This window comes from Scyliorhinus canicula, chromosome 15, assembly GCF_902713615.1.
Source record: "Scyliorhinus canicula chromosome 15, sScyCan1.1, whole genome shotgun sequence".
Lineage (NCBI taxonomy): Eukaryota > Metazoa > Chordata > Chondrichthyes > Carcharhiniformes > Scyliorhinidae > Scyliorhinus > Scyliorhinus canicula.
In genome coordinates this window covers 15,393,424-15,406,058 of record NC_052160.1, presented here as the reverse complement: position 1 = coordinate 15,406,058, position 12,635 = coordinate 15,393,424, and the positions used below count along the sequence as shown (strand labels likewise).

Sequence of the window (12,635 nt, the reverse complement as noted above, 5' to 3'; positions counted from 1 at the left end):
TTGAAACTCAAAATATTCTGGTCAACAAAGCAAGAAATGCTGCCATTGTACATGAATTATCAAAATATATTTTTTAGTTACTGAATCTAGTATGACCTGGAGTTAGTCTTTTATTTTACTATAGTTGATGCAAAGCCTAGTATGAGAAGATGAATTAAAAGTATGGTAATGTAAATTGTTCAATATCTTTGCTAATAAATGATGGGTATGGATTTTGGTAGGTGACGAGGCACTTTGAAACTGTTTTCAATTACTGATTCTTTAGTACCATTGTACATCAGAATTTTGAATATGGATTGAAAGACATTGGCTGCCATGGCTTTCAGGAAATTGTTTGAAGCATCATCTTTTGTTGGAAAAAAGAACAAACCGTACCACTTACCTTTCCAGCCTAAGATGATCCCAAAGTGCTTCAGAGCCTGTTCATTATCAAGCGTAGTCATTTCTTTAATGCAACAGAATGCACCAGCCAGTTTGCAATGAGCAAAGTGCCATGAACGGCAATGAAATACATGGTCAGATAATCGTTGTGATTGTGATTAAGAGGTAAATGCGCCAGGTCACCAGGACAATCCCTTGGCCTTGGTGCGTGGGATCTTCTATAGCCATTGGGGGGCAGATGGGGCCGTGCCTCAATTACATCTTTGACAGTGCAACACTCTCTCTACATCTTACTGAAGGTTAATCCAGATTATACGCTCAAATTCTGGAGTAGTTTGAACCTGCAATTTCTAATTTTGGTGATAATGCGATAGTTACAAAGGAATGAACTCTGCATAGAATCTATTGCTATTTTACATATAAGCTGCGGTTAGATTAATTTTCAAATATAAATCTTAGTCCAAGTGTTTTGTTAAGAACTTTTGGACCAGTAAGTGTAGACTGAGGCTACCCTGCTAGTAATCTCAAAACTGATTACTGACACAGTTACCCATCATTTTCTCTCTTTTCCCTGTTCCACCCATAAAAAGGAAAACTGGCAATATTCGGAGCATGATTGATAGCACACACTGACCTACCCAGATGAATAACAGTATACATAATACATTACATAGTACATGTGTGTGATCTGATCTACCATGGGCATCAGAAATCAACACTCGAGTACTTAGTATGCAGTTTATCGTTATAGTTTATGAACAAGGGTCAATACGAAGATTGGTTTGGTTTGAAGTGTTTGAGAAAGCCTAGTCCCTTCCTTTGGAGAATACATTAAGGGAAGTCAAGTAAAGTCCTTCATTGAATGACTCTGATCCCTCATCTTCATTTACAGAGTGGCGAATTTGATTCATAGAATTTACAATGCAGAAGGAGGCCATTCGGCATCGAGTACACTGGCTCTTGGAAAGAGCCCCACCACGCCCACACCATCCACCTATCCCCGTAACCCCACCCAACACGAAGGGCAATTTTGGACACTAAGGGCAATTTAGCATGGCCAGTCCACCGAACCGCACATCTTGCACTGTGGGAGGAAACCGGAGCACCCGGAGGAAACCCACACACACGGAGAATGTGCAGACTCCGCACAGTGACCCAAGCCGGGAATCGATCTGGTACCCTGGAGCTGTGAAGCAATCGTGCTAACCACTATGCTACTGTGCTGTGTTCACATTTACAAATTACGTTGATATCCTTGTTTACGATAGGATTACAGGTTATGCATATTAAAGAATGAAGACTTGTTAAAAACTAGGCTGTTTTTTATTTTTGTGCATGATATTTTGGATTTGGGAGAATGATTTGGAAAAAAGATCAATTTGTAACTTATTTATATCATTCATATATGTGGACTATGCTGAGCTCAATTAGGATGCTTGCTGTTAAAATATTGCCAGAATTATTAATTTTTTTTCTTAATTACAGGGAGACTACAATCCCAGCAACACTTGGTCTCTGCTTGAATACTTGACAATAGGAGGAATTGGGACTGTACTGGATTGGTGCTGTGCACGTGGTTTCTACAAAAATGAGTGCGAGAGGAAAGGCATATTTGATGGACCTAGGGGGAAGCTTTACTGAAGATGCGCCAAGGCCACCAGTCCCAGGTGAGGAAGGTGAACTGGCGTCTACGGACAGTAGGCAATTAAATCACAGTTTCTATCCTATAAAACCTGAAGGGCTTAAAAGTGATGCATCCACAGCAACCCCACGGCGGCCAGATTTGGATTTGGGTTATGAACCGGAGGGTAGTGCTTCACCAACACCCCCATACCTGAGATGGGCAGAATCTTTACACTCCTTACTGGATGATCAGGATGGAATAAATTTATTCAGGACTTTCTTAAAACAAGAAGACTGTGCGGACCTGTTGGATTTTTGGTTTGCGTGCAGTGGATTTAGAAAACGGAACCTAATGATTCTAATGAAGAAAAGAGGCTTAAATTGGCAAAAGCCATATATAAAAAATACATTCTGGATAATAATGGTATTGTGTCCAGGCAGATCAAACCAGCCACTAAAAGCTTCATAAAAGATTGTGTTATGAAGCAACAAATAGACCCTGCCATGTTTGACCAGGCCCAAACTGAAATTCAGACAATGATGGAGGAGAACACCTACCCTGTATCCTGAAGTCTGATATTTATTTGGAATATACGAGGACAGGTGGAGAAAGTCCAAAGTTGTACAGTGATCAGAGTTCAGGGTCTGGGACAGGAAAGGCCTTGTTAGGATATTTACCTACTTGAATGAGGATGAGGAATGGAAATGTGACCAAGACACAGATGAACAAAAAGGGAGAGATTTGGCCACTGTAAACAGGCTTACACAGAAACTGCTTATGGAAACAGCGCCACAACGTGCTGGTCCAACCAGGAGATTCGATGAAGGTCGGGAGTACAGGTAAACAGCTTAGTGGTATTCAGGATCAGAATCTTGAAATGTTCGTAGTGTGCTTCTTTTGGTACGTTGGTCTCAATACATTTTGTGGGAAAGTTCCAATTATGCTGAAGCATTTATAATGTTTTAATTAATCCTGATCAAAATGTTACTATCATCACATCTTAAAATAGTCTATCTTGTAAACCCACAATTTGAAGGACAAAGTCAAGAATCTAATGCTGATTGTGCAATTCAAGTGAATGTAGTACTGAAACGAGAGTGCTCACCATCACGATTTACTGAAACATTATTTTAGGTCCACCATACAACAAAGTAAAATAAATTCAAATGCACACTTTATTCGAACGATAGTGACTACATAGGATGGACCATGTACATGATGAAACATTTATTGCAAAGTGTTTATGCTGTACAACTGTTACTTGGGGGGGGGGGGGGGGGGGGAGGCCTTCCTGTTATTAAATGCAGGCTGCAATTTTAAGTGATGATGAAAAATACTTTTATGTATTTATTTGCTGAAATGTTGCACGCTATTTTATTGTAATTGCTGTAATTATAGGGTGGCACAGTGATTAGCACTGCTACCTATGGCGCTGAGGACCCGGGTTCGAATCCCGGCCCTGGGTTGCTGTCCATGTGGAGTTTGCACATTCTCCTCGGTCTCTGGGTTTCACCTCCACAACCCAAAGATGTGCAGGTTAGGTGGATTGGCCACGCTAAATTGCCTCTTAATTGAAAAAAATAGTTGGATACTCTAAATTTATTTATTTTTAAAAAGTTGCTTTAATTACAAAGAAAGAAGAAAGTCACTTTTTAACTGATTAAATTTGAAGTAAATTTATTTAGTGCTGTTGCTGATGGTTTCAATATGCGTTAGTCAAAGTATATATAGTGCATAAAGCCTGTATTTTGGTGGTTCATATATGGTCAGAATGATCCAGCTCGGTTCCAGTGAAACATTTATCAATCAGTATTTAATTTATTGCATCTTCTGCGCAATGTTGCCATAATTAACATTCTGATCAGTTCCTGCAGTTATCAATGGAAGCACACTCAGTGTAATGTGATCTGTAACTGAAGAGTATTTCTTTGGAAATAATGATGGTTAGATCAGTCAGGAATGGCTTGTATTAAGATGAGCTGAATTCTCTTTACCCACCCGTGTATGTTTGTATTGTGTGTTGTACACTGAACTCACACCAAGCAAGGATTTCCCCGATAACTAGAAAAGGTAAACTCTTAGTGATGGTTTCCAATCAATACACAGTCTTACAGAAAAGATCAGACTGCTTGTACTTGATGCATGCAGCCCCATGAATTTGGAGTTAAGGAGATTCTGGAAACGTAATATTTTCTCCCCTTTAATAAACATCTCACTTAACTTTTCTGAAGTTTTAAAGAATTTCTAATAAGCATGCAGAATTATGTAACTGTTTCTAGCAGTGACCTTGGAATGAAGGGGTAAAATTTATTTAATCAGTCGTCAACGCTTAACCAGCTTCTAAACATTTTCAGCTTTCAGTTGAGAGAGACATCACTAGACTGAATTTTCAGTAACACCTACTGTCTTAAATGCCCTATGTATTTTTTATGTATTGAACAATCTGTCTGGACTGTGAGTACAACAATACTTTTCACTGTACCTCAGTACATATGGCAAATCAATTCAAATTCAATAGATGTGAGATTGATTTCAATAGATGGATAAAAATCTAGCTACCCTCAAATCTCCAATGTTTTGAAATGTACACCATCTAAATGAAAGCAACCAGGATTCGGTACACTTTAACTTGAAATAAGGTATTTTGACATAAGGCTGGAGACATTTTCCAACATCGTTAAAAAAATAATTGAGCAGTTAAGGTTGGCATGATGGTTAGCACTGCTGTCTCATAGCGCCAGGGACCCGGGTTCAATTCCAGCCTTGGGTGACTGCAGAGCTTGCATCTTCTCCGGTGACTGCGTGGGCTTCCTCCAGGTGCTCCACGTCCCTCCCGCAGTGCAAACAGACGCAGGTTTGGTGGATTAGCCATTTTAATTGTCTTGATAGTGTCCAAAGATGTGCAGGTTAGGTGGGGTTCCGGGGGTTTGGGTCCAGGTAGGATGCTCTGTCAGAGTGTCTGTGCAGACGCGATGGACCGAATAGCCTCTTCTGCACAGTAGGGATTCTATGAGAAGCAACTTATAATGTATATGGTAGACAAATTAATAAAGAAACTGAATTTTTAAAATTATTGTTGATCATCCGTTCAAGTTCTGGCAAACAAAACTCTGTTCGATTTCTGAGATTTGGATGTGCTTTTGAACATTATGGTTCCTTGTAGTGAAAAATTTAATTTGCAAGTTACGGATTATGGTGCTGAAAAGAGGAAAAGCATAAATGTGTCTACAGCAACTTATCTCCCAATAGAAACTATTTTTAAATTTGAAAAAAAGGCTCTTTCATCTACCCTCCTGCTGGGTATCGGATGCCTGGATAACATGTAATCTTTTCCTTCTATCTTGAGCCATTGGCAAAAGTAATTGGGGCTCGATAAATAGCAGAATACATGTGAAATCACAAATTCTTTCATCAACATTATGTTGGAGAAATGCTGCTAAAGTTAGATTTTTAATTTTTTTCCTAAATAATGCATAATGAATTAAATAGCTTATTATTCTGAGTGATCATGCTCTACCAAAAGCACTGAAGTGCTTGGGTATTGAGATAAGCCAATTAACGTTCAGAATGCACAGTAACAAAGCAGTCTGTCCTTAAGACATGTTGATGAATAAAGCAGTGAAAATCAAATCCATTGGCTTATCTACATACATGTGACAAACTGTGCTCTTTTCAGACATATGGTAACAACTGTTAACCAACCATATGCTATCTAGGTTGTCAGAATGTAGCTGAGGCACTAAATTGGAATTCTATGCTAACGTGTGTGTGTGTGTGTGTGTGGGTGTGTGTCTGCCTGTGTGTGTGTGTCTGCCTGTGTGTGTGTCTGCCTGTGTGTGTCTGCCTGTGTGTGTGTGTCTGCCTGTGTGTGTGTGCTGCCTGTGTGTGTGGTCTGCCTGTGTGTGTGTGTCTGCCTGTGTGTGTGTCTGCCTGTGTGTGTGTGTCTGCCTGTGTGTGTGTGTGCCTGTGTGTGTGTGTCTGCCTGTGTGTGTGTCTGCCTGTGTGTGTGTGTGTGTGTGTGGTGTTGCTGCCTGTGTGTGGGTCTGCCTGTGTGTGTGTGTCTGCCTGTGTGTGTGTGTCTGTATATGTGTGTGTGTGTCTGCCTGTGTGTGTGTGGGTCTGCCTGTGTGTGTGTGTCTGTATATGTGTGTGTGGGTGTGTCGGTGTGTGTGTGTGTGTGCTGTGTGGTGTGTTGCCTGTGTGTGTGTGTCTGTGTGTGGTGTGTTGCCTGTGTGTGTGTGTATGCCTGTGTGTGTGTGTTGCTGTGTGTGGTGTCTGTGTGGTGTGTGTTGTGTGGTGTGCTGCCTGTGTGTGTGGTCTGCCTGTGTGTGTGTGTCTGCCTGTGTGTGTGTCTGCCTGTGTGTGTGTCTGCCTGTGTGTGTGTGTATGACTGTGTGTGTGTCTGTGTGTGTGTGTGTCTGCCTGTGTGTGTGTGTCTGCCTGTGTGTGTGTGTCTGCCTGTGTGTGTGTGTGTGTGTGTGTGTGTCTGTGTGTGTGTGTGTCTGTGTGTGTGTGTGCCTGTGTGTGTGTGTCTGCCTGGGTGGTGTGTCTGTGGTGTGTGTGTCTGCCTGGGTGTGGTGTGTGTCTGCCTGTGTGTGTGTGTGTTGCCTGTGTGTGTGTGTGTCTGCCTGTGTGTGTGTGTGTCTGCTGTGTGTGTGTGTGTCTGCCTGTGTGTGTGTGTGTATGCCTGTGGTGTGTGTGTCTGCCTGTGTGTGTGTGTCTGCCTGTGGGTGTGGTGTGCTGTGTGTGTGTGTGTGTCTGCCTGTGTGTGTGTGGGTCTGCCTGTGTGTGTGTGTGTCTGCCTGTGTGTGTGTGTGTCTGCCTGTGTGTGGGTCTGCCTGTGTGTGTGTGTGTATGCCTGTGTGTGTGTGTGTCTGCTGTGGTGTGTGTTGTCTGCCTGTGTGTGTGTGTGTCTGCCTGTGTGTGTGTGTGTCTGCCTGTGTGTGGTGTGTCTGCCTGTGTGTGGGTGTCTGCCTGTGTGTGTGTGTGTGCCTGTGTGTGTGTGTGTGTTGCCTGTGTGTGTGTGTGTTGCCTGTGTGTGTGTGTGTCTGCCTGTGTGTGTGTGTCTGCGCGTGTGTGTGTGTGTGTGTGTGTGTGTGTGTGTCTGCCTGTGTGTGTGTGTGTGTGTGTCTGCGCGCGCGTGTGTGTGTCTGGCTGGACTGGTATTCACTAGCACTGGCTAGACAATGTACTGCATTCATGTAACACACAACAATTTTACAGTTAAGACAGTAAGTTACACAGTTTACTAATTGCAACAAGTGTAATTGGTGCACAAAATGACATAATTGCTTAATATATTTGTATCAGGCCATCTAATCGCACTCAAAGGTCTCTTGCTTTATGCGTGTTACTTGCTGTAAGTTGTGTCCAGATCACTAGCTCCCATTAATATTGTTGCTCACATTTGAACTTGTTGCATTAAGTGTTCTCGGTTTTGCCTTGTAGAGTTACTGCACTAAAATCTTGTGTGCTTTCTATACTGCAAACGGTGAAAAAGTACACATTTTCATGACGAAACTGGAGACTAATATGATATAGTATCCTCTTGTAATATTATTTGCTTCGAGTGCACTTTTCTTCCTTTTTAAGAAAGGAAAGAAATGCATCTGATTTCTAGATTTAGTATAAAAGTTTTTCTATTGCATTGCTGGAGAAATTGATGCGGCATTTATATAACATTGCAGCTCATGGAGCCTGTCCCAACTTCAGGCCGTAATATAATTAAGCAGTGACCGAAGATACATTTGCATATTCTCTTCTTCCTCACACTAGCTGAAATTCAGTGCTCCTGGTACGACCAGGCATTGAAGCTGTGGCCTGTTAATTGTTATGATAGATAAGTTTGCCAAGCTGTCGTGCATGCTAGGTTTGCAATGGGTTAGTGGAAGCAAAGGAGACCTTTTAAATAAAAAAAAAATAAATAATTCTGAATCGCTGGAGAAATCTGCGGGTAGAATATACCAGATAAATTAATGCAGACATGTGGAAATGTACCATGCATGAGTAGAATATATGGGTAATGCAATAAATAATTTGAAGTAGTTTGAGGAGGAAATTGAAATACATCTTGATGTTGATTCACTCGCCTTTTCAAACCAATGCATAGTATTGCTACTAGAAAGTTAAAATATCCAGCTGAAACAGTGGAATATGACAGGTTTAATAGTGATTGAACAATAATGTTTGGTTAGTGTTTCAAGTACCTGTGCCTAGGTCTAGAATTGGTAGAGATCAGGAGACCATTTGGCCATTGTGCCTGGAACAACCTCTCCAAATGAGCAACACATCTTGTTTCATTCTCCGGCCTTCTCCCCATAACCTTCTCCTGCCTTCTCCCCATAACCTATCATATTTTTCTTTTCAGATAAGTCTAATTCGCTTTTGAATGCTTCAATTGGACCTGCCTCCATCACACTCGGGCAGAGCATTCCAGTCCTTAACCACTGTTTTTTTTAAAAAAAGTGTTCCTTATACTATTGCTTTCATTTTACTAATTGCTTTCAATCTGTGACCTCTCACTCTTGATCCTTGCACGAGTGGGAACAGTTTCTGTCTTACATAGCTGACGTTCTGATCCCAAGAACCATTCTCGTGAATCTTTTCTGCACTCTCCAATGCCTTCCTAAAGTGTGGCACACAGAACTATTGCTCAGGTCATACCAAACTAGTGACTTGTACAAATTCACATACTGTAACCTTTTTCCTTCCTCTTGTTCTATGCCCCAAATTAATAAAGTTCAGGATAATGTATGCTTTAACCACTCAACCTATCCTGTCATTTTCAGTAACTTAGGCATGTATACTCCTAGATCCCACTGCTCATGCACCCACTTTGACTTGTAACCACTAATTTATACTTTCACTTCACGTTTTTTCTACCAAAAGCATTTCACGTTTCTGTGTTGGCCGTCATCTTCCACCTGTTCCACCAACATGTCTGTCACTTTGAAGTTCCACACTATATCATCCACAAACTTTGAAACTGTTCCTTGTATAGCAAGCACTATTCATTAGTATATACCAGGAAAAGCAAAGGTCCCAACACTGACCCTGGAGAACTCTACAAGCCTTCCTTCAGCCTGAAAAAACATCTATTGACCACTACTTTGTTTTCCTGCCACTCAGCCAATTCCTATTCCGTTGTGGCTGCCTGCATAAGTCTGTTCAGGCATTGCATCCAAATGACTTTTGTAAGTAAGGTTAGCATCTCTTGCAGTGCCTCAATAGTGCACTGCAGTGTTAACTTCGATTACATCCAACAGCCTTGGAGTTGGGCTGGAACATGTGACCGTTGAGAAAAATTTAAAGCAGTTCAAAGTAGCATGCAGCTGGTCCCCCAATGTAAAATGAAAGCAAAATACTGCAGATGCTGGAAATCTGAAATCAAACAGAAAATGCTGAATTAATTCGGGTCTGGCAGCATCAGTCGAGAGCGAACATAGTTGACGTTTCCAGTCCATGGACCTTCTACAGAAGGGTCTGTAGAGGCATTAATTGTTTCTTTTGCTACAGATGCTGCCAGATCTGCTGAATTAATCCAATTTTCTGCCCTAATGTAAAATGTATGGAATTATGAACTGAGATTGAGAAACTTTGCCGGCCAGGTCGGAATGGAGGTATTGGAACGTGGTTAAAAGTGACCTTTAAATTGCTAAAATAGAATGTGTGCAAGTTCAACATGGTAAAAGGTAATGAGGAATTATTTCCATCTATAGTGTGATCACTATGACTTACAGATGCCTCACTGGTATGCTAATTATAATACAGTATGAAAAAGTGCATTGGAATGGTTTGTTAACAGAACCGAGGGTTTTTTGGCTTGTAATGAGAACAAAAATTGCCCTTTCGTCTGTCAAGACAGAGGGAAAAAATGATCAGCCAAAATATCTAGTCATGTGGCAAGCATCACTGGCATGCATTGCCCATTTTAACAGTTTTCTGTTGAATGTGTTGAATATGAAGGTAAGCTGCTTATGTTTGAAAAGCAAGTTGTTCAGGTGGTTAAGAAGTTACTTTGTGCCTGTTTTCGATATTTTATTTGGGTCCAGGACAGTCCAATAAATATTTTAGCACGATGAATATTTCTTGCAATTTATCATGTTACATTTCTTCTTTTAATTAGCTAAACAATTTAAACAATCCTTGTGCTTTGCTAAGTCAGTATTCAATTGTACTAAAATGTATTAATGTTCCTTCAGAGGACAATGTGATCTGCTGTTGCAGATACATTATTTGTTAAATAATGCAAGTAGGAATACCCGAGGGTTGGGGGAGGAGGATTGGGCCCACATCGGAGGGGCCGAAAAAGGGAGCTGGAGATAAAGGAAGCAATTGGGAGGATGCAGTCGGGGAGGGTAGCAGGACTGGATGGGTTTCCGGTGGAGTACGATAAGAAATTTTGGGCTAAGTTGGTGCTGCTGATGGTGGAGATGTTTGATGAGGGCGATAGGGAGAGGGTGATGCACAGACTTGGGGCAAGCATCAATCTCGTTGTTGCTCAAGAAGGATAAGGGTCAACAGTGTGGATCACATAGGCCCATATCACTCTGAAGGTGGATGCGAAGAGAACATTGCACGCAGACGATTTGTTGCTGTATGTGTCGGAACCGAGCGCAGTCGATGTGAGGTTGTACTGGAGCTGCGTTCAGTGTATGGATCCTTTGAGACAAACGTGAACATTTTGTGGTGTCTGGGACCAGGGTGGGGGGCTGTCCGTCCGTAGGCGTCGACCTCACTTTAGATACCAGGGGGGTGCAGGGGGCACCGGGATTTGGGGGGGGGGGGGGGGTGGTGCTCAATAAGTATAATCTTATAGTTTGGTGGTGGAGGTGGAATGGTCTTCTTCCCTTGTCATTTCACGGGTCGGGTACAGCAATTAAGATTGCGTTGCCGCCGACTTTTATTTGTTATATTTTTCAATGTCCTGCAGCTCTTTTTGCAAAAGATTTTTTTAAGGAGGGTGGAGGGGAGGGGAGATGATTACCTTGTTTATGTGTGTGGGAGGGGGGGGGGGGGCTGGTGGCTCTAGATTAGGTGGCTAGGATTAGGAAGGTGCTGTTACAGAGAGGACAGCAGTCCAGGGGTGTTGGGTCTCCCAAATATCCTGTATTTTACTGGGTGGTGAATGCTGAAAAGGTGAGGGGGGGGGGGGGGGGGTCTCCCAGGGGTTAGAATGGAGGAGAGTCGGTGTAGGGGGTCAGGATTGAGGGCGTTGGCAACAGTGCTGCTCCTGATGGCCCCGGGAAAATATTTGGGAATTCCAGTGGTGGTGACGACATTGAAGATCTGGAGGCAGTTACACCAGCACTTTAGGTTGTGGGAAATGCCGATTCCGAGGAATCATAGGTTTGAGGAGAGGGGTGTTTAGGATATTAAAGGATTTGTTTCTTGGGGGCCTGTTTGCGAGGCTGGGGGAGAAATATGGGTTGGGGGGCAGGGGGAGATGTTTAGATGTATGCGGGTACGAGATTTTGCCAGGAAGTAGGTACCGAGCTTTCCAGTGACACTGGCTCCCAAGTTGTTGGAAGAGGTGCTGACGACAGGACATGGAGGGGTGGGTATCGGCGATTCTATGGGGAGGTAAAGGTATTGCTGGAAGGGTTTAAGGGCGAAGTGGGGGAAGGGCATGGAGGAGGGGGATGTGGTGTGAGGTGCTCCAGAGGATGAATGCCTCAACTTTGTCCGCAAGGTTGGAGCTGATGTAGTTGAAGGTGGTGTGTAGAGCACACCTGACGAGGATGAACCAACTCTTTGAGGGGGTGGAGGATGTTTGTGAATACTGTGGGAGGAGCCCAGCAAATCACATTCATATGTTTTGGTCCTGTTCAAAACTGGAGGGGTATTGGTGAGAGGTCTTCAGGGTAATCTCGAAGGTGGTGCATGTGAGGCTCGAACCAGTTCCCCTAGAAGCCATCGGACCAGCTGGGGATGGAGGGCGGGTGCAGTAGTAGATGTCTTAGCCTTCTCCTCGCTGATCGTCTGAAGTCGGGTCCTGTTGGGGTGGAGGTTGGCTTCTCCACCCTGTGCCCGTGGTGGCGGGGTGACCTGCCTGGAGTTCCTTAGCAAAAGATGCTCGAGAAAGTGAAGTTCGAGTTGAGGGGAAGAATGGAGGGGTCTACACGCATGGGCTTAGTTTATCATGCTTTTCAAGAATTGGATGACATTGTACATTGGGACGGGGGCTTGGAATGTATAGGGTTATTGGGTGATCATGGACGATTGTGGATTCTTTTTTTTTAATAGTTTTATTGAGAAATTTTGATTTATACAACATTGACGCACCTTATTAAAATAGCCGAAAAATAACAATAATATTACAATCATATACATTCTCCCCATCCCCATGAACAACCCAGCATTTTAACAACAATGCAAATTAACACACTATAAAGTTACAGAATAAACACTACAATAATGCGCGCCCCCCCCCCCCCCCCCCCCCCCCCCCCGGGGTTGCTGCTGCTATTGACCCAGTTACCTATCTCTGAGCCAGGAAGTCCAGAAAAGGCTGCCATCGTTTATAGAACCCTTGTATTGATCCTCTCAGGGCAAATTTGACCTTTTCCAATTTTATAATCCCGCCATGTCACTGATCCAGGTCTCCACACTTGGGGGCCTTGCATCCTTC

The 12,635-nt window shown here is 42.9% G+C and overlaps 1 protein-coding gene across 1 annotated transcript in view; it reads left to right on the top strand.

The window, feature by feature from the left end:
* The window catches only part of axin1 (axin 1), a 133,623-nt gene that overhangs the window by 2,918 nt on the left and 118,070 nt on the right, over positions 1-12,635 (top strand). The window contains 4 exon segments of the mRNA XM_038819439.1: positions 1,867-2,345; positions 2,348-2,563; positions 2,566-2,685; positions 2,688-2,844. Coding sequence (XP_038675367.1) covers positions 1,970-2,345; positions 2,348-2,563; positions 2,566-2,685; positions 2,688-2,844 — 869 coding nt within the window. The 5' untranslated portion in view covers positions 1,867-1,969.